At 40.3% G+C, this 21,622-nt stretch overlaps 2 protein-coding genes across 5 annotated transcripts in view; both read left to right on the forward strand.

The window, feature by feature from the left end:
• LOC102301707 (putative C-type lectin domain family 20 member A) overlaps positions 1 to 8,248 on the forward strand; it is an 11,735-nt gene extending 3,487 nt beyond the window's left edge. The window contains exons 3-5 of the mRNA XM_042213474.1: positions 5,784 to 6,158; positions 6,324 to 6,668; positions 7,715 to 8,248. Coding sequence (XP_042069408.1) covers positions 5,784 to 6,158; positions 6,324 to 6,668; positions 7,715 to 8,061 — 1,067 coding nt within the window. The 3' untranslated portion in view covers positions 8,062 to 8,248. The remainder of the gene's footprint in view (positions 1 to 5,783; positions 6,159 to 6,323; positions 6,669 to 7,714) is intronic.
• A 560-nt stretch (positions 8,249 to 8,808) lies between these two features.
• Positions 8,809 to 21,089, forward strand: slc16a13 (solute carrier family 16 member 13). Of its 4 annotated transcripts, none has more exons than XM_005945266.3 (7): positions 8,809 to 9,358; positions 11,884 to 12,295; positions 14,375 to 14,620; positions 14,874 to 15,017; positions 16,312 to 16,568; positions 16,750 to 17,278; positions 18,108 to 21,089. In XM_005945266.3, the coding sequence occupies exons 3-7, from the start codon at positions 14,392 to 14,394 to the stop codon at positions 18,359 to 18,361; spliced, it is 1,413 nt and encodes a 470-aa protein (XP_005945328.1). In that variant the 5' UTR covers positions 8,809 to 9,358; positions 11,884 to 12,295; positions 14,375 to 14,391; the 3' UTR covers positions 18,362 to 21,089. The 4 variants fall into 4 exon arrangements, with proteins under 4 accessions (XP_005945328.1, XP_005945327.1, XP_005945329.1 ...); XM_005945265.3 differs by lacking the exon at positions 8,809 to 9,358 and adding an exon at positions 9,365 to 10,027; XM_005945267.3 differs by lacking the exons at positions 8,809 to 9,358; positions 11,884 to 12,295 and adding an exon at positions 9,365 to 10,027.
• Positions 21,090 to 21,622: the final 533 nt, after the last annotated feature.

Below are 21,622 nucleotides of genomic sequence, written 5' to 3' on the forward strand. Positions count from 1 at the left end.
TTTGAGCCATTACTTGTGTAAAGTATTTTCCCAAAAGACAAGGACACAGGCAACAGGTAATACTGAACTAAATGTAAAACCTCAACCTTTTTATTTTTACCTAAACCGTGTGTTTTGATGTTTTTCCTTAACAGCAAAGAAGAGAGACGGTAAATCGATCCATTTGATTAAAGAGCCCGCGAACTGGACACAGGCTCAGAAGTACTGCAGAGATCACTACACTGACTTGGCCAGTGGACTCGATCAGGCGGATGTTGAAGAATTTAAGATCCTGAATAAGTCTCAGGGCTCTCTGATGAATGTGTGGATCGGCCTGTTCAGAGACACCTGGAGGTGGTCAGATGGAAGTAATTTCTCTTTCAGGCACTGGGATATGGAGTCATTTAATGACGGACAAAACAGGAAATGTTCTGTGACTCTGTTAAACAGATCAGGAAAATGGAGCTCTGATGAATGCAACAACAAAAATTATTTCTTCTGTTATGTGGTGAGTTTCTACTAAGATTAATCTGATTTATTTTTCCCCTGTAATAGGAGCATCACTAGACTTAGAAGATCCAAGGAATTGTCTGTAGAGCTCTGAGACAGGCTTGTGTTGAAGCACAGAAACATTTCTGCAGCACTGAAGGTCCCAATAAGCTCAGAGATCTTAAATGGAAGAAGTTTGAAACCACCAGGACTTTCCTAGAGCTGCCACCTCGCCAGTTAGAGAGTTTGAGGTAGAAAAGCCTTAGTCAAGGAGTGATGGTCACTCTGACAGAGCTCCAGCATTGCTCTGTGGAGAGAGAATCTTCCAAAAGGACAATCATTTCTGAAGCCCTCCAACAATCAGGCCTGTTTAGTAGAGTGAGCAGACTGAAGCCACTCCTCGGTTTACCAAAATGCACCTAAAGGATGCTCAGACCATGAGAAATAAAATTCTCTGGTCTGATGAAACAAAAATTGAACTCTTCAACTCTGAATGCCAAGCATCACGTCTGGAGGAAACCAGGTACCACTCATCACCGGACCAATACCATCCCTACAGTGAAGCATGGTGGTGGCAGCATCATGCTCTGGGGATGTTTATCAGCAGCAGTGACCGGGAGACAAGTCAGAGTCGAGGGAAAGATGAATGCAATGTACAGAGACATCCTTGATGATAAGCTGCTCCAGAGTGCACCGGACATTAGATCCACATTAGGTTCATTTTATACAGGACAAGCCCCCAAGCACACGGCCAAGATAAAAACAAGTGGCTGCAGAACCACTGTGAAGGTCCTCAAGTGACCAGCAAGAGCCAAAGTTTGAACCTGATTCTCTGGAGAAATCTGAAAATGGCTGTGCACCATCCAACCTGATGGAGCTTCAGAGGTTGTGCAATGAATGGGAGAAACTGCCCTAAAATAGATATGCCAAGCTTGTAGCATCATACTCAGGAAGGCTTGAAGCTTCAAGTGTTGACAAAGATACTTCAACAAAGTGTAAATACTTACATACTGTACATGCCATATTTTTGCTTTTGATTTGCAGGAATTTCAACAATCTTTTCCCCACTTTTTCATTTTGGGGTATCATGTGCAGAACTTTGAAGTGAACAAGAAATTTAATCTATTTTGGAATAAGACTGTAACAGGACAAAATGTGGAACTGTGAATGCTTTCCAAATGCACTGTACACACTTACAATAATTAAGTATACAGCTAAGGGAAGTGAAAAACTACAATGTTTTATTGTGTACTGTCTGTATTCAAGGTAAAGTGGAACATAAGCTGCTGTTAACCAGACTTAACTGAAGTTTGATTGTTTCTGACAGATAAATTGATTCTGATCAACGAAAACAAGACCTGGGAGGAAGCCTTGGATTACTGCAGACTGCACCACACTGACCTGGTCTCCATCACTAACCCTCACCAACAGAGAGAGGTGGAGAGGAGAGCCAAGAAAGCCAGCAGTCCCTACATATGGGTGGGACTGCGCTACACCTGCGTGCTGGATCTGTGGTTCTGGATCAGTGACAAACCAGTCTGCTACGAGAACTGGGCTGATAATGGAAAGATTGATGAGTGTGGTAGGTGTGCAGCTATGGAAAGAGGAGGACAGTATCAGTGGGTCAGTCAAAGACAAAATGAGAAATATAACTTTATTTGTTCTACAGAGTAAGTTTTAAACCTGTCTGACTCACTGCAGGTTAATTACTGCAGCAGAAATAATTTGCTTTTATGATTTTTATCAAGCACTGAATGTAGAAAGATGAAAAAACAATAATAATATTGCAGTGAGTCACCCCTATGTCTTATATTAAGAACCAAAATATGGATTAGGGGAGAAGAGACTGTATCCAACATTACAAAAGCTATATGAAAAGGGTGATTACAGTTTTTGTTTTAGGGTCTCGTGTGTGTTATTTACACAGAAAATCACAGCATGTGGTGTTAGCATATTAGCAATGAAAGCAGAGAGGAGGAACTGACATCATGTCCAGTTTCAACCAAGACGATTAACATCTATGATAAATGTTTAACCTGCTGTTTAATTTAAGTTATATCCAAGTGTGTTTGTATGATGATTAAAAGTCGCTTTTTAGAGATAAGTGGTCCTCATAGCCATGTTATAATCATTTGTTTAAAGTAAACCTCAGTCTTAACCATCTGCAGCAGTAATATTGATCCATATAACACTGATGACACTTTTACTTTTAAGCATTTTATGTATACCTTGCCAATAATAAAGTTTTATGTGTATTCAGCTGTTTTCGTTGTATTTTATTGCTTCGATTGCTAAAGGAATGGCTGTTAAAATAAATCCTCCAACATGTGTCATTGTCAGCTATTAGTAAATATTTAACTACACATGTAATACAGTTTTATTATTCTTTAACCCTGGAAGGAGTTAGTCAGTACACTGTGTTTTCATGCGGTCCAGTTTGTCTCGTTAAAGAGTGCAGGAAGAGTTTTTTCCTTGCTGAAAAGTTGCGTCACACCCCTGAAGTAAAACATAATGTTCATATAAGTTGGGTGAAGAACAAAGGAATGTTTCTGAAAGAGATATCATTAAGTTTAAGTAATAGCTAAATAACTCCTATAACCTCTTTGCTACATTCAGCGCTTCAGAGCAATGTTTTTAATGCTTTTACTTGTCATGGGAGGAAAAGCAGAGCCAGACTGATGCATTCAAACAAGAAAAGATTGCTCAGGAATAACACTGCTGCCGAAAACAGGATCTTAAGGCCTTTACTGGCAGAGCTGGAAATGTGCGTGAGCAAAATAAGAAACCCACCTGAAGCCTTTTCTCAGCCCTGATAAGTTTTTCACTTGGCTTTGACTCCCTCTGCTGTCTGCACATCTCAACACTCACAGGGCTCTTAATGTTTGTTTGTTTTAACCGCAAACAGAAAGAGACTTTTTTTTTAAAATAAAATGACTGACAAAGTGCTGATAGCGGTGGAGTCACATTAAATAAGAGAAACAACAAACCTTATGACACCCTTGATGCTAAAAAACACTGTAGGACACTGTTAGATAACCTCCTCCCTTTAGATGAAACCATAATTTTAAAAAATCAGGTTGTCTTTGTCTAATATTAACATTTGGTTGATGATCTGAAACATGTAACAAATATGCACAAAACTAAGAAATCAGGAAAGGAGAAAACACTTTTAACAGCACTGTATTTCCTTCAGCAACAGTCTGAGAGAGCAGCATGCACAGCATACAGCTCCTGTGCTTATGTGAGCACATGGTTTAAAATCCAATTCACTTCACAACATGTCGTAACAAGTTGCACTGTATCTTTTCCCTTTCATATACTGCACCTTGAGCCTCAGGATGTTTACCTGAGGATTGCACTACAAATGGGCAGTCTGTATTTCTGTATTTCTGCCATTTTTTGGATATTTTAGTCTGTTTTTCTGAATATAAAGCAAAAACACTAAAAATACGTTCTCGTTTATCCTTTCACTCTCTCATATTCCCACCTTCATTACATTTATTGTCAGTTATCATGAATCTCTAATGGTTTTTATCCTTAATTCATTCATTTAATGAAAAAAATTACCACTCGTATGTCAGCTGACAGAGATGTTTAAGGCATAGCTCCCCTAGATAGGTTACAACCTGCTTAACAAGTACTATTAAAGAACAGGTGGAAATAATAAGAAAATGCTTGTGATCACTTTTCAAAAAATATATATATTTGAGGTCATTTTGCAGACGACTGGAGTTCGTGGGAAGTTTTCTGAGCGTATGGCTCATTTGCTCACATATTTATCTTGTAATCATTTCAGAGAAATTTGCATTCAAAATGTAAATATGATCCACACTGGGAGGATTTATAACGTTACATGTACAGTGAAAAATGTGTTCATATGAAAATTAAGATAATCTCTTAATGATAGTTATTGAAAAACAGTCATATTCTCCAACGTGTGTGGGAAACTTCAGAGCCATTAGACTGTAAGTGACGACATCCAATAATAACAAAAGTCATTTTAAATGAAAAATAAGTAATAAAAAGCAAATTATCCACAGATTCAGGTCTTATTTTATCAGCAGTGTTTCAGTGTTTACATGCAAAAGTAAGGAAATTGTAAAGCGACATCAAGATAAAACACTCAGGTAAAGAACAAGCTCACAATACAAGTATAAATATTTCCATAATTTCAATATTTCTGCATATAAACGATCCGAACCATCATCAGCTTTTTCATTGGTAAAGTATATGATGAGAAGTCAGTTCAAAAACAAGAGACAACAACAAAATTATACAGTTTTACAATCATTGAGGAAAAAGCTATAAGCTTCAACACGTAACAGAATACCGCTTTCATACGTGTAAAAAACTCCCTCGTCTTTATCTTTCTGAAAGCAGCAGCAGTATTTTAATATATAAATTCCGATCTTTGCATAATGAGCTCTCTGTGTTTGCTTTCATTTCAGTGTTTATTTGAACCCTTCGAGGAAAGAGGCCAAATTAGACGAAGGACAGAACGACTAACCAGATGTAAGTTTGAAATCTGTAATTCATTGCATGTTTTGTGTTTGTTTATGTTTATATATATTTATATATTTTCAAAATCAATTTCTAAGATATTCAGCAGACTGGATTTAAAAGAAAAGCACCTTTAAACCGAAGAATCGGCCTTAATATAATATCAGTTATGTTAAGCAGAGACTCTTTCATGCATGCAGACTACCAGAGAAAACAGATCTGGCAGCTCCTGACCTCAACAATAAGACACCTCTGTATTAGTACAGCATGGAGTATTTTTACAACAGTGATAAAGCCTAATTCTATGTTTTGATGTATACATGAGTGATGTAAAACATTTAAACTCTGGCTGCCTGCTCGTGTCTGCATTTGGGTCCAGCTGAACTTCCAATCTGTACACCCAGATTATAATGATGATTATAACCAGACCATCTATGAAATGAAACATGATTTCATTATCTAATGAAATGTTTATTTAATCCGACAGATTAAAGATGCAGTGGAGTCTCTTTCTGCTGAGTCTGATGGGTAAGTGGAAAATTCTGATTGAGTTTCCCTATAGAGATGATATTTCTCTACCTGGTGTGTGTTTGGTTGAATCCTACAAACTTACCGTGTTTTTTGTAATGTCTTGTCTTCTTACTTCATCTGTCTTTTCTTTGTTTTTCCATTTGATTTTCATCTATTTGTTTTATCTGCACACATTTGTCTTTCACTGAGCTCAGAGTCACACTTGTGTTGTAGACTGTTTATCTGTGAACCAGTGAGTTTGATTTGATAATGCAGCATTATTGCTAATATTTTACTGCTTTTAGGTCAGTGTTTCGTCTCCACCTGTTACCTATATGAGTACCACTTTATTAGAGAAGCCAAAACCTGGGAAGAAGCACAGAAATACTGCAGAGAGAATTATGCAGACCTGGCCAGCGTGTTTGACATGGCAGACATGGCGAGACTGCATGAATCCAAAGAGTATGAAGGTAAAGCCTGGATTGGACTGTTCAGCAACCCAGGAAAAGAAAACAGGATGTGGCATTGGTCTCTGCCAGGGGTGAACTACACTAAACATGAAACCAGATGGGGATCTTCTGAACCAGATGATCAAAATCAAAATGAGAACTGTGTGAAGACAAGAGGAAACTGGACACATGCCAGATGTGACCAAATGATGCCGTTCATCTGCTACGATGGTGAGAATATGTGGATAATAGTCTGATTTGATAATATAACTGAACTGAAAGAGAAATGGAGAGAAAGCATGTTTGAAGAATCATACAAATTATGTGTCTTTCTGTATTTCTTCAAATATTTGTGGTGATGGAAATTTTGTTTTGTTTTGATGTTTTGCTTAACAGAAAAGAAGAGAGACGGTAAATCGATCCATTTGATTGAGGAGAAGATAACCTGGACAAAGGCTCAGAACTACTGCAGAGATCACTACACTGACTTGGCCAGTGGACTTGATCAGGTGGATGGGGAAGAATTTAAGATCCTGAAAAAGTCTCAGGATGTGTGGATCGGCCTGTTCAGAGACACCTGGAGGTGGTCAGATGGAAGTAATTTCTCTTTCAGGCACTGGGATATGGAGTCATTTAATGACGGACAAAACAAAAAGAAATGTGCTTCGACTCTGTTAAACAGATCAGGAAAATGGAGCTCTGATGAATGCAACAAAAAAAATTATTTCTTCTGTTATGATGGTGAGTTTCTACTAAGATTAATCTGATTTATTTTCCCCTGTAATAGGAGCATCACTAGACTTAGAAGATCCAAGGAATTGTCTGTAGAGCTCTGAGACAGGCTTGTGTTGAAGCACAGAAACATTTCTGCAGCACTGAAGGTCCCAATAAGCTCAGAGATCTTAAATGGAAGAAGTTTGAAACCACCAGGACTTTCCTAGAGCTGCCACCTCGCCAGTTAGAGAGTTTGAGGTAGAAAAGCCTTAGTCAAGGAGTGATGGTCACTCTGACAGAGCTCCAGCATTGCTCTGTGGAGAGAGAATCTTCCAAAAGGACAATCATTTCTGAAGCCCTCCAACAATCAGGCCTGTTTAGTAGAGTGAGCTAGTGATGGTAAATTTGATTCTTTTTGAATAAGCTGCTCCAGAGTGCACCGGACATTAGATCCACATTAGGTTCATTTTATACAGGACAAGCCCCCAAGCACACGGCCAAGATAAAAACAAGTGGCTGCAGAACCACTGTGAAGGTCCTCAAGTGACCAGCAAGAGCCAAAGTTTGAACCTGATTCTCTGGAGAAATCTGAAAATGGCTGTGCACCATCCAACCTGATGGAGCTTCAGAGGTTGTGCAATGAATGGGAGAAACTGCCCTAAAATAGATATGCCAAGCTTGTAGCATCATACTCAGGAAGGCTTGAAGCTTCAAGTGTTGACAAAGATACTTCAACCAAGTGTAAATACTTACATACTGTACATGCCATATTTTTGCTTTTGATTTGCAGGAATTTCAACAATCTTTTCCCCACTTTTTCATTTTGGGGTATCATGTGCAGAACTTTGAAGTGAACAAGAAATTTAATCTATTTTGGAATAAGACTGTAACAGGACAAAATGTGGAACTGTGAATGCTTTCCAAATGCACTGTACACACTTACAATAATTAAGTATACAGCTAAGGGAAGTGAAAAACTACAATGTTTTATTGTGTACTGTCTGTATTCAAGGTAAAGTGGAACATAAGCTGCTGTTAACCAGACTTAACTGAAGTTTGATTGTTTCTGACAGATAAATTGATTCTGATCAACGAAAACAAGACCTGGGAGGAAGCCTTGGATTACTGCAGACTGCACCACACTGACCTGGTCTCCATCACTAACCCTCACCAACAGAGAGAGGTGGAGAGGAGAGCCAAGAAAGCCAGCAGTCCCTACATATGGGTGGGACTGCGCTACATCTGCGTGCTGGATCTGTGGTTCTGGATCAGTGACAAACTAGTCTGCTACGAGAACTGGGCTGATAATGGAAAGATTGAGGAGTGTGATAGGTGTGCAGCTATGGAAAGAGGAGGACGGTATCAGTGGGTCAGTCAAAGAGAACATGAGAAATATAACTTTATTTGTTCTAAACAATAAGTTTTAAACCTCTCTGACTCACTGCAGGTTAATTACTGCAGCAGAAATAATTTGCTTTTATGATTTTTATCAAGCACTTAAGAGATTAAAGATTAAAAATATCTATGTCATAAGTATGATTGAAAATGATGATTTAAAACTTACCATGCCATAAACATTTTTTCTGGATGTGATCTAGAGAATATAGTGTGTTAAAAAAAAAAGCTCAGTCTTAACCATCTGCAGCAGTTAAATTGATCCTTATAACAGAAGAAATACTTTTACTTTTATCATTTTATCTATAAATTTCTAATAATAAAGTATTATGTGTATTCAGGTGTTTTCATCGTGTTGTTTCTTTTGCAAAAGGAATGGTTCTCAAATAATATCCTTCAACACTCATCATTGTCAGGTAATAGTTGATATTTAACCTAAAAAAAACCCAAAAAAAACCCCAGTTATTTAATCAGGAAGGAATGTGGACAGGTGAGTGACGAAGTGTTTCTCCCACTGAAAAAGCTACATGCAGATGCAGATGAACAGAATCAGCTTTTTGGATTTAAGGTCATTTATGTGAGTTTGCCTGTGAGTCAGAAATAAATCAAATCTGGTCAGTTGTAATTTTTGAACCTTGTTGTTGCTTCCCTTTAGTGTCTGTATCCTGAACACCTACAAGGCAGATAACCATTAAACCTGTTTCACTCTCAACTGTCTACATACTTTTACCGGCTCATCTGATTGGTTGATAACACACTATAGAGAATCGCTGGTCCTTAACAGCCCATGGTTTCAAGTCTAAGCCACTGGATTACCTATTTTGTTTTGGGGGGTTTTTTTGGGGTTTTTTTTGCTTCTTTCTTGAAGTTGTGCATCAGGATCCTTTCTCTTCCAGGTTCTTAAAATCTCATCATCAACAAGCAGCTCTGAAAGGATATTAATCTAGATAATGACAGGAGAATAAAATTAGTCTTTAGAGCCCTACTGGGAAGTTTATTTAACTATTGTAGGAAAAAATTTAGCTCAAAAACTTTTGGATTTTTGTAAAATCTGAAGTGGTCTGAAATTCCACTTCACTTAAAAAGACACAACGCATCTTATATTTATGCAAACCTAGTGATAAGACTTGTTTTTTCAGATAAGATTCATCTTGTTTTCATGGCAGTATGCGCGTGAGGACTGCGCACGCGCACCGGTTGTAAGTTTCCTGAGTGTACTCGTGGGTGGACTACAGAGCCTTATTATGTAATTTAACTGTTTACAAAAGTGAAACTGGAGACCGTGGACCACGAGGTGCTCCGGGGAAAAGAATGCACCGGGGGTGAGTTGTGTCGCCGTGAGCAGCGCAGTGAGGCTTTGCTCAGCTGTTTACAGTCAGCCGGCTTTTTCACTCTCACTCCGGTAGAAAAGGTGAAGTTCTCACAGTGAACGCTGTCATACCTCTGCTCACGCGCACACGTTAATAATGACGTCACTTGAGACCTCTGACTTGCGCTTGAAACACATTTTCAAATAGTTTAGCTGGAAAACATGAAAAGCAGTTATTTTTGTGTCGCCTCGGACAGCCAGTGCGCACGCGCCAAATGCGTCGACGTCAAGTGCATGTGATAATGATTGGGGAGAAGGCACGTGCACAATGTCCACCGCGCGGTCGTCCACCTGTTCGAGTGTAGCCGGCAAAACATTTAGCTTTCGTTTGAAGTTTGTGTGAACTGTATCTCCGAGTCTGTGAATCAGCCTTTAAAATAACCAGTTAGTGTTAGTCACCACAGGCAACTCGGACAGACATGGACTTCTTTCTTTATAGGAAATAAACCCAGCTTCATTACAGCGAGCTGTCGGGGTTATCTGCGTTAACAGAACCCTCGTACAAGCTGCTGACAACTTTGTAGGCTGTAGGAAACGAATGGTGGACATAGCAGCTGGTCCTGTTTAAGTGTCTGCTGTCCCCCTTTTATCTAACTCTGCCGGACTGCTGCTTCTTCTGCAGGTAAAACTCAAAGTGTACATTTTATTATGGTGAAGCAGACAAGCAGTGGGTCAAAGTTGTATTTGTTGAGAATGACATTTTACTGTTAGTTTCATGATGGCTTTAAGTCTTAAGTCTTTGAGCTCATGTGTGTTGGCAGCAAATTCCTGTGATTCCTTCTGCTGAGCAGTGAGTAACATTAGGTTATGGGTGGATTTGGTGGTTTAACTGTCTGATGCTTTGACTCATTTGTAACTTATTGCTCGGATGTTGCTCAGCCGGACAGTCTGCACTATTATTGTCTGACTCCAGTATGGTGTGTTATAATTACATGCATGCAAGGAAAAGCCATAACATACATATTTACCTTATGTATAAGCCTATACATAAGGTAAATATTTGTAAGGTAAGACTCCAGCACCTGTGTTCCCTGGGGCAGTCAAGAGAAGGTATTTGATGAGCACCAGCCTCAAAGAGATGAGACTGGTGGTGAGAGGCCAGCTCAGCAATATGAATGAGCTCGAACCCATTGGTACAAATTCCAGCACCATAAATCTACGAGTAAGATGGAGAGGGGATTGCAGTCAGGGATGAAACGCTGGATGAAACTCATAATCTTCTCTTTAATGTTTTTCTTTCTTAATCACATTAAATTGATGGATATACACATAAAAACCTTAAATCTAATCAACATAGACATATTTACATATTTACTCATCAACATACACCACAAAACAATTCACAATATAACATATACCTTTGCAAACATTTATGGACCCAACAATGTGGACCTATCCTTGTTTCATAGCTTTTTCTCTTTTATTAAGATAATGGTTTATAAATGACTCGACAATTACTACAATAGATGGATATCTTAATACACTTTTCACCCCTAAAATATATTCATATTCCAATAGCAACTCCAGATTCTGACATTCAACATGTATAATAAACCATTATATGAACTCTTACGGACTTGATGATAGTTGGAGAATAAATAATCCCACATCTAGACAGTAAACATATTACCCCCCCACCCACCCACCCATCAATCCAGGAACGTGATCATTGTGTGGAAGGTATTAACCCACAAAAAACACAATTTATCATTAAACAGCTTAAATACGACAGCTTCCAATATAGCAGTAAAGAAGGAGTCAGCATAAATGTGAAAATTAAACTGGAGAACCAGTTCAGAATCCCCAAGACATCAACAACGTTTTCAAATCCTTCTATAATCAGTTATATAAACTAGATCCTAATCCAAACCAAAATTATATAGAACACTTCTCAAAAGAAAAGGATCGTTCTAATTTCTCCACTGAACAAGCTAATATAACAAACTTTTATTATGACAACAAAAGAACAGGGCAGACATGTCAGTGATGGCCGATATGGGTGCGTCTGAGTTGGGGGGTGATTGGGATGTGCCGTGGGATATCAGCTCCCTACATGCCTTTTGCTGGCTTGCTCTGGGGCCGACAGTTTCAAGTGGTTCAAAAGGAAATCACAATTTAATAAAATTGCCCCTCCCCTTAATTCATGTATTTTTACTACTTATAGTAGTGTCATTACGAGGTATTATTATTATTATTATTATTATTATTATTATTATTATCGTCATCATCATCATGGACAATATTGCATTTCAGGGCATTTTTTAAAAATTTGTTTATTTTTGTTATTTCTTTAGCTTATATAGTTTTCATGACTATGAAATTATTTCATGTACCTTTTTTTTTAAATCAACACATACTTTACTGTGCATAGTTAATGGAGTACACTGGACTCAGTTTAATAATATTTTCACACAGTTTGCTTATCTTTTTGTCTGTTGACCTGTCCTTACTGGTCTTGTTTACCTCACACAAAAAAAGGATGACTGCTCCCCAAGGTTACTTGCTTCAAAAGTGTCTCAGGTGCCTAAAGACAGACCATGATGAGGAACATAGAAGCTCAAGCTCCCGCATGAAGTGCGAAAGGGCGTAAAGGATGGCACAGAGGCTCTTATCATGTCAGCACAAGTGTCCCTAAACACCAAATCCACAGTGGGAGAAGTCTGCCACAGCCGACAGGGCCCAAGCTGCAGACTGCCACGGTGAGAGAAACCACTAAAGCTGGTTGAGAACAGCAGGGCTCCTGTGGGACTGACCGTTCGAGGCAGACGAGCAGCTGCCGGTAAACCAACCATATAACCATAGCGGTGTGTGACAAGGAACAGAAAACCACAGTTGTGATAGCCTGGCAATCCCCAGTGGACGGCAACATCGAGAAGAAAGAGCACATAAGGCAAGTTTATTTATATAGCACAATTCAACAACAAGGTGATTCAAAGTGCTTTACAGAGACATTAAAAAACAAAAACGAATAAAAAGCATGATTTAAAATTGATTAAATAAACAGTAGTTTAGGTCTGCATCCATCACTACACCCAAATTTCTCGCCTGGTTTGTGGTTTTTAGGTGTATAGATTGAAGTTCTCTGGTGACCTGTAATCGTTTTTCTTTGGCGCCAAAGACTATTACTTCAGTTCTGTTTTTGTTTAGCTGGAGAAAATTGTGGCACAACCAGTCATTAATTTCCTCAATGCATTTACCAAGAGCCTGTACAGGGCCTCGGTCTCCTGGTGACATTGTGATATGTATTTGTGTGTCATCTGCATAGCTGTGGTAGCTTATTTTGTTGTTCTTTATAATCTGTGCCAGTGGGAGCATGTAAATGTTAAACAGAAGGGGTCCCACGATGGAACCTTGGGGAACTCCACATGTGATACTTGTCTGCTCAGTTACCTATTGATACAAAGTATTTCCTGTTTTCTAAGTATGTTTTGAACCAGTTTAGTACAGTTCCTGAAAGACCTGCCCAGTTCTCCAGTCGTTTGAGTAATATGTTGTGGTCAACTGTATCAAATGCTGCACTGAGATCCAGTAAAACTAAGACTGACATTTTTCCACTGTCTGTATTCAGACATATGTCATTGAACACTTTGGTCAGAGCGGTTTCAGTGCTGTGGTTCTGTCTAAAACCTGACTGGAAGGCATCGTAGCAATTATTCTGTTTTAAGAAGTAAATGAGCTGTTGAGAAACTGCTTTTTCAATGATCTTACTTAAAAACGGGAGATTTGAGATCAGCCTGTAGTTGTTCATTTGTGTCTTGTCAAGATTGTCCTTTTTCAGTATAGGTTTGATTACAGCAGTTTTTAGTGGTTCTGGAAACACACCTGATATTAAAGAAAAGTTGACGATCTGTAACAGGTCTGACTCCAAAGTCTTTGAGACCTTTTTGAAAAAACTTGTTGGCAGGACATCTAAACAGCAAGAGGAGTTCAGTAAAACAAAGGGCTGAAGAAACAGTTGGAGCAGATGTGGAAGGTAAAGTTGAAAAGGGTCCCAGTGATAATGGGAGCATTAGGAGCTATAACCCAGAGTTGCAGCAGATTCCAGGAACAACATCTCGGCGTCAGAGCTCCATGTGGAAGAGTGCAGTCTTGGGGTGTGAAGGAGATTTTGCATATATATGTGTGAGCTGATGACTCACGTGGAAGAGGAAGTAGTTTTCAGGGAGATAAATGGCTGACAGCTGAACAGAAACCAGAAAAACGAAAGTGAAAATGTGGGAAATAACACATCGTAGAAAGTCATTAACAGCATCACGATGGCTGTAGTGGCTCACAAGCTTTTCTTCATAAAGTTAAAGAGATACTGATACTTTACAGATATGTATTTACCCTTTGTAATACTCTGCAAGTTACCTTTTTATTCATTGTGTTTGACACTGCGTCCATAGTGTGATGATTGTTAACGATACTTGTCACTGATCATGAATAAAAGCCTCTGTTTAACTTGTATGTAAATCTGGGTCAAAAGACTGTGCAGAATGAGTATTACCCATTTTATGACTTTTTATAGCTGTGAATGTTTAACGAGTATGACCCAGATTGAGGTCAGCTGATAAGTCAGTCAAACAAAACATCGTAATTTATGGTTAGAATGAATAAACAGAGCTGCTTTGTAAATCATTCATAATTTATAAAGAGATGCAACACCGTTAAACTCTGAGTTATCGTGACACACTCAGACTTGCACCATGTTCCCCTCTGGCAGTGAAATATGATTTATCATTGATCAAAACCAGTGAGCGTGTAAATGTTTGATCAGAGCTGATGTATGAACACTTCAGCGGTTACTGTCACCTCTCACCTATATTTTCTTGTCAAATGAAGACCTGCAGCTGAGTCACACATGCATGGGTCAACCAGAGCATTTATTGGCCTGTGGGAAGTTAATCAATTATGGCTTTTGAGAATCACAGACAGGATCTGAGACTTGTTCTGCACTCATTCATTGTTCTCCTCACCTGCATTTCAGATAACTCTCCTTTGGAAATGACCAACATAAAGTCCAAATCGCAGAGCCAGAGCGATGAGGCCGAGGGCCCGGATGGAGGCTGGGGCTGGGTGCTGGTTGTCGCCATGTTTGTCAGCTCGAGCCTCGTGTTCGGCCTGATGCGGAGCCTGGGCATCTTCTTTGTGGAGTTCGTTCAGTACTTCGAGGAGAGCGCCCAGGCCATCTCCTGGATCTCGTCCACCGGCCTGGCAGCTCAGCAGTTCTTCAGTGAGTCATTGATGTTTGTGGAAGTGTGAGTGTGCAGTTTGTAGTATTACAGGTGACAATTGTACAGTAATTATTTTTCTTTCTTAATGCATTAAAACACTTATGGTGAGACTAAAGGGTAAATACAGACTACTACAGGATGCATATGTGACCCTGTTTGGATTAAGGTCTTTCGACCTTAAATCTTCTAAAGGGGGGAAAAGGTTGATATAGTTATAAATAAATTATGTAAATGTGTTTGCTTGTTCTGCAGGTCCACTGGCCGCTGCACTGTGTAATGCTTACAATCCCAGAGTGGTGGTGATGACGGGAGGCTTTCTGGCCGGGCTCGGCCTCACACTTGCCTCGCAGTCCACCTGTCTCGTACACCTCTACCTCACGATGGGAGTAATTTCAGGTAACGTGTGTTAGAGTCTTAAACCACCAGTTTTAGCCCGCTTTAGCTCCTGTTTTTTGGCACATCCAGTGAAAGGCATCGGTACACAGCTGTAGCACTTTCAACTTTAACTTACAGTTAGGGTTAGCTGGGTGTCACAATGTTACGGTAAAAATGTTAAAAATACTTAATTCAGACCTAGCAGTCATAATTAAACTCACTTTTTAACGAAAGATGACTTCTGCACATCGTGCAGAAACAAGATTCCGTTCAGTTCAGTTCTGCTTTATTTATACAGCACCAAGTCACAACAACAGTTATCCCAAGGTGCTTTATTTTGAATGTAAAGACCCTACAACAATGCAGAGAAAACCCCAACAATCAGATGATCCCCTATGAGCAAGCACTAGGCGACAGTAGGAAGGAAAAAAAACCCTTAAAAAGGAAGAAACCTCCCACAGAACGAGGCTCAAGGAGGGACACCCATCTGCTTTGCTTTTCTGGGGGTGAGGGGAGGGAGGCGGAACAAAACCATGCTGTGGAAGAGAGCCAGCGATTAATAATAATTCACAAAAAGACAAAATACAAGTCAGAATGACTCAGACACAGGTAAATGTTCAAAATGAACACGCTGCACTGCTGAACTCATTTCAAGCCGTGTGACAAAAAGCACAAAACCGCATCTGAGACGTGACATCACAGACGAGCAGCAGGTGTATTTCAGGCGTGAGTCACTCACACAGGTGCAACTACACTCTTGTTACGCTGCAGAGTGTAGTTGTTTTCAGTTATTGCTGCTTCTATGCATGCCATGAGCTAACTGTCCCCCCTCACTACACCGTCACCAACAGATCTGCTTTAAGTTTGGTGCTTCAAGATGTTTTGTACACACACCGTGTACTGCATACATCAGTGGTATTTTTTTGTACTATTTACCTTGTGCACTTTGCCAGTGTTCTTCTACTCGTGTTGTGGTGTTCACGCTCATTTGATATGATAGTGCATCCACCCAGTTTCCCGTACTCATCAGAGGAAGAGCGCAAAAAATTGATTTTTGTTTTCCAAGTCAGGTGATGCGTCAGAGAAACATTTTTATTTCACATTTACAATATGTTAAGTTGTGTCTCCCATCTGCGGAGCCTGAGGTTGTCTTACAGCTTTGTAACATTTACTGACCGAAAGTAGGATTTTCTTTTCTTTTTCTTTTTTTTTCTCCAGGGTTTAAAGAGGGTTTTAACAGTTAACCGATTAACTCGTAAAGTAGTGAACTGCTCGCTTGCCTCTCACGGTGTACTTTGCTCGCTTTGTGCTCCAGGTTTTGGATGGGGGATGGTCTTCACTCCCATGGTGGCCACAGTCATGGCTAATTTCACTCGCCGGCGTGCCCTGGCTCTGGGACTGGGGTTCTCCAGCATCGGCCTCTCCTCCTTCGCTTTCAACCCGCTCTTTCAGCTGCTGGTGGAGACGTACGCCTGGCGAGGGGCCCTGCTGATCCTGGGGGCTCTCAGCCTCAACATTGTACCCTGCGGGGCGCTGATCCGTCCGCAGCGGCGCTCTAAAGCACCGGAAAAGGTAGAACGGAAGGAGGAGCAAGGCAGTGGTCTGGTTTAAGTAAAAACGTGTCTCTCAGAGAGGAATATCATAATGTTCTCTGTCATAACCATCAGGACAGAAGAGTAAAGTTTCTTGCTCACTGACTTTGGAGCGATATGTAAAGATAAAGCTCAGACTTTCCTTGTTTCCTCTCCTGCAGGTGGATTCAGAGACAAAGTCATGTGCGTCCATGCTGCGGCGCATCGCCTCTTACCTGGAGCTGTCCCTGCTGACTGAGAGGCCCTATCTCACTTACACTTTGGGCGTTACTCTGTTTAACGTCGGCTACTTCGTGCCTTACTTCCACCTGGTGGCCCACAGTCGCCAAGTTGGCTTCTCAGAGTACCAAGCTGCCTTCGTTATGTCAGCTGCAGGTGCTTCGGACATTTTGGGGCGCGTAGTGTCGGGCTGGTTCTCCGACCTGGGCCACTTTCGGGTTGTTCATTTACTGACCTTGTGGACAGGCCTAGCAGGAGTGTTTATCATGCTGCTGCCAGTGAGCTCCATGTCTGGCTCCTACGCCACTCTGATGGTGATCAGCCTGCTTTATGGCTTCTGCTCTGGGGCTTTGACCTCTGTTGTTTTTGCGGTGGTGCCCATGATTGTGGGCGTGGAGCGCACGATGGGGGCACTCGGACTGCTGCAGCTCATCGAGAGTGGTGCTGGACTTCTGGGGACTCCTTTGTCAGGTAGGTGTGCGTTAAAGCTGCTGAGATAAAGCCAGCTTATAACAAAAACAACTCCATTGTAGCTTTAGTTTGAAAAGAATCTATCTAAAGTGACCTAAATCAGCCCAAAATACAACACACTGAATGTGGTGCTGTCATAAGCTTGGATAACTGCTCTTATAAAAGGCAGACACCTTGTCTGCACTCCTGCTACTTTTTAGATCACTTTGTGGCATTTTACTGTTAACCTCAAACCTGTGCAGAGAGCAAAAATCAAGTTTTGTGAAGCCGATCCGACTTTCACTTTTAAAAATCATCACTGAACGTGCGAGCTGCATCACCTCAGTTTTTGGTTGGTGTCACCAGAATCATTATTTGTCCACAGTCAACCCAAAGCAGAAAGCTTTGACGATAAAAAATGAGCTGTCAGTAACTGATTGACCTGTTTCTGTTTTATATTAATTTCAAAGCATGTATAAAAAGAGTTTTAACACAAAAATGAACCCTTTTCCAGATCAAATGTCTGATCTTAGGTTTCCTGCCACATTTTTTTCCCGCTCTAACTGTCTGCACTGTTAGAGGTCACTGGATTCAAGGTAGCAAAACGAATGAGCTGTTCAGAAGCTCTTATTTTACCCTACAAGGCTTCTTTTTTACTAGTATTCAATGATTAAACGTGCGATTTTGCGGAGCTTTATCAGGGCTTCATCTTTTTTAAACACTGCAGTGTTTTCCTTTAATCGACATGAGGCCGATATTGTGCACTTCAGTTTATCCCTCAGTCTTTCATCATCTCATTCTCAGTTTTACGGTTTCTTACATTTCAAGTAACATCCATGTTTTCTTTCAGGATTCCTGAAGGACGTCACAGGAAACTACATCGCCTCCTTCATGGTGGCCGGCTCCTTCCTCCTCCTCGGTATGCTGACCATGACCACCTTGCCTCGCTTTTTCTCCTGTACTGATCCACCGCCTCCTCAAAGACGTTCCCTCGATGCCAAAGAGAAAGTTTTGGATTTAGAGCTGGAGCAGATGAATAGTTCGCCCTCTGACAAAAACCACACAGTGGAGTCGAATGATCCAGCAAACCCAAAACTGTGTTAGTAGATAGAGCCTTGCACATTCTGAGCACACAATCAAATTGCATCCTGTTGCACACCTCCGTGAGCAACGATGTATTCATGTCATACCTCAGAGACTCAGTGAAAGATGAAGCTTCCTGTGAAACTCGTAGCAGCTGTAAGGGAGCGGCGAGCTCCTCCCTCTGTTACAAATACGAACCTCAGTTTAACGCTGGAGCCAGAACCTTCTGCCTTAAAGGAAACTGGACATTTTTTAAATAATTCACGTGACTGTTTTTGACATGTGACATGCAAAGTGAGGTGCTGTTTTTTTTTTTAATTAATCAATTTTTATTATTATTATTTTTGTTCATGTGAACCTGAGTCTGACTTTTCTGCCGAAGACTGGCCAGGATCTTTTATATTTGCACACACATTCTTTGAATGTGGCACAGCTCGAAAATTAAGCAAATGCTTGATCATCACAGCTCAGTTGAGTAACAACTCAGTTAAACTTCAGGGACGTCGGTCCGTGCTGTCAAGAAGCATCCATGAGTCCATTTCACCTGCTTTAATACAAATGAAATCATGCTCTCATTTTCCCTCCTGACCTGCTCGTGTCATTGTTGGTAGAACGAGTGTGCAACTGCAGCCAGTTCAGCTTCCACAGGTTTGCAGAGTCCCCCAGCACAGTCTGAAGGGAGATACCAGGAGACAGGCTGTTACTTGAGGAGAGCTGAAGGCGAGCACTGCCAGAGCTACAAAAATGACCTAATGTATGATAAGGACCGAGGCAAAAAGCAACACTAGAGAAAAGTCAGGAGGGAGCGAGCAGTGGTCCTTTTTTTTTAAATGGGGTTGTTTCCTCTGCAGAGCATCTGTCGTCACTTTGGTTTACGTTAGAAGTGAAGTGATTCAGTGGTTTCTCCTTCCTCTGGACAAATAGATACACCTGAACTTTACCTGAATTCGTGTTAGACACCGATGGTCGAGTGCTCTCCTCATTTATTTCTTTGGTGTAGATACCCTCCATAAAGTGAGTCACTTTTTTAAATTTTGCATCATCATTGCATACACTTTTACTAGCTTGGCATGACAGGACTAATGTGTGAAACGTTAGCTCTCTGACCTGATCTGCACGTGACAATGTTTTAATTCGGAGAAACCCAGTAAATTGAGCTTAAAACCAGTGGCACACTGGTTTTGGTCGAGTTACTGACAGGTCCTGTGAAAGCTTTTTCAAGGTTATTATAGTTAATTAATACTAAACCTATGCATGGCAAAAACTTGCATCACTTCAGTCTGAGAAGCAGCCTCCACATTAAGGCTGGAGTCTAAAAATTATTTTGAAACTAATTAAAAAAAACCCTAAAATAAACAAGAAATTAAACAAAATAAATTTCAGCTCGTTGAATAGGATATGAAACTAATGTACAACGCTACAATACATGTGTTTTTTGGACTTTTTATATTCTTAACCCTGTCGTGCCAAGTGTATCACACATGAGCTGATGTATGAGTTTGTAACACTTCTATATCGTTGTCATCATCAACATTAAAAGCTTAATTAAATTGCACAGTAGATTTTTAACCTATAAGATGCAAAAAATGCCAAATGTAGCAACTATAGTACAAATTTTGTATTTAATTAAAGCGTTTCGTAAGGTTCAATAAGCTCTCGATTTTCAAAAAAATATAAGAATTTTCTAGCGATTACTTTGTGGTTTAAGCTTTAAATGGTTACATTTTTAAAGTTCTTCAGACATACAATATCTCACAATCATATGTGAGCCTCTGCTGGCTCAAAGATGAGGTAAACCACAGTGTCAGCTGGTCTGGGTAAAAGAATTTGTATTTTAGATGCTGACTGGTTATGATGCTTCAAATTTAAAGGCGTGTTAAACACACATACACGCTCCAAAATTAGGAGAACAAATTTAACGACTGCAGTGGCTGTTTTTCAGGTCTACGCTGATGGTGATTTACTGCTGCCTGCAAATGTCTGATTTATTGTTGTAATCTGTTGAAGCGGATGTTTGGATATAAAAACCGCAGCATGTCCTGTCCTGTTAACGCTGACTTATTATGAGCTCGGCTAAATGAGCTGCTCGTGGCGACTCTGAACCTCAGGAATTCCTCTTCCCACCGCTGCGTTTTGTTGCACAGCAGGAACACAAGACTGTGTTTTCTCAGTTGCGTTTTCCTGATGACACAGTCGCCTTTTTTCCTCGAGCACTTTGTACTTTTGCTGACCGTAAACTAGAGCAGGCTTTGTAAACCAGACGTGTTTGGTTTGGAGAGCAGCTGGATGGTTGCCATGTTTGAAAGAAGAGCATGACTGGATCACTGTGACCTGCTGATCATTAGCACACTTACTTACTTTAAAGGTGTTGCAATGCAAAAAGCAGGTGGTCTGTGCTGAACAGCTTCTTCTTAGTGTTCTTCCTCAACTGTCTGTGACTCTGGAGTAAATTTACCTTGTCAGTTACCTGCAAATTGTCAGTGATTGTCTTCTTTATTATTATTTTTTAAAGCAAACATGTATTTTTCGGTTTATTTCAGTCTTTTCCTTATCAGACAGATCTTCACAGAGATTGTTTTCATCTAAAACGGCTGCAGGATGCTGCTGCCCTCTGCTGGGCTTTTGACAGAGATACAAACCGTATTCATCTTCTTTAACCACCTAAGACCTGAACTCTTCCACAGCATGCATTTTTAATTTCTCTTTGATATTTGGGCTGATTGGGACCTGATGAATGTAAAAACAAAGAATTACCAGATTTTTTTTTTTTTAACCTAATTTTTGTTTCTAAGAAAAATGAGAGCCGCATATGAGGATATTTGTTTAAAATTTCGATAGAACAGTAGCAGTATAATGTCCTTGTAAGTAGATATCAGGCCCTTGTAGAGCAACATTGAGTATTTTGGTCTAAATAACCCAAAATGTGATGTCCACATATGTGGACGCCAGGTCCTAGGAGGTTAAAGGGAACCTCTTATGCGTTTCTTTATTTTCTCTCATATACTGTCACAATGTTGTGTGCTTATATTAAAGACGGCTGCGTACTCGCTGCTAGTGCTGGGTCTGACTCCATTTTTCTCTCATTTATTCTTCTGTCCCATCACATCCCAAAGGCCCTGTACTGGATTGAGATCAGGTGAGTGTGGAGGATATTTGAGTAAATGATGCTCTGCTTGTACAAAGGGGCCCAAGAAAATATCCCCCACATTATTACACCACCGGCTTGACCATTTTTTTGTGGATAGATCCATGCTTTCATGCTGCTTACACCACATTCTGACC

Source organism: Haplochromis burtoni, unplaced genomic scaffold, assembly GCF_018398535.1.
Source record: "Haplochromis burtoni strain Fernald_Lab_line unplaced genomic scaffold, NCSU_Asbu1 Contig_445, whole genome shotgun sequence".
Lineage (NCBI taxonomy): Eukaryota > Metazoa > Chordata > Actinopteri > Cichliformes > Cichlidae > Haplochromis > Haplochromis burtoni.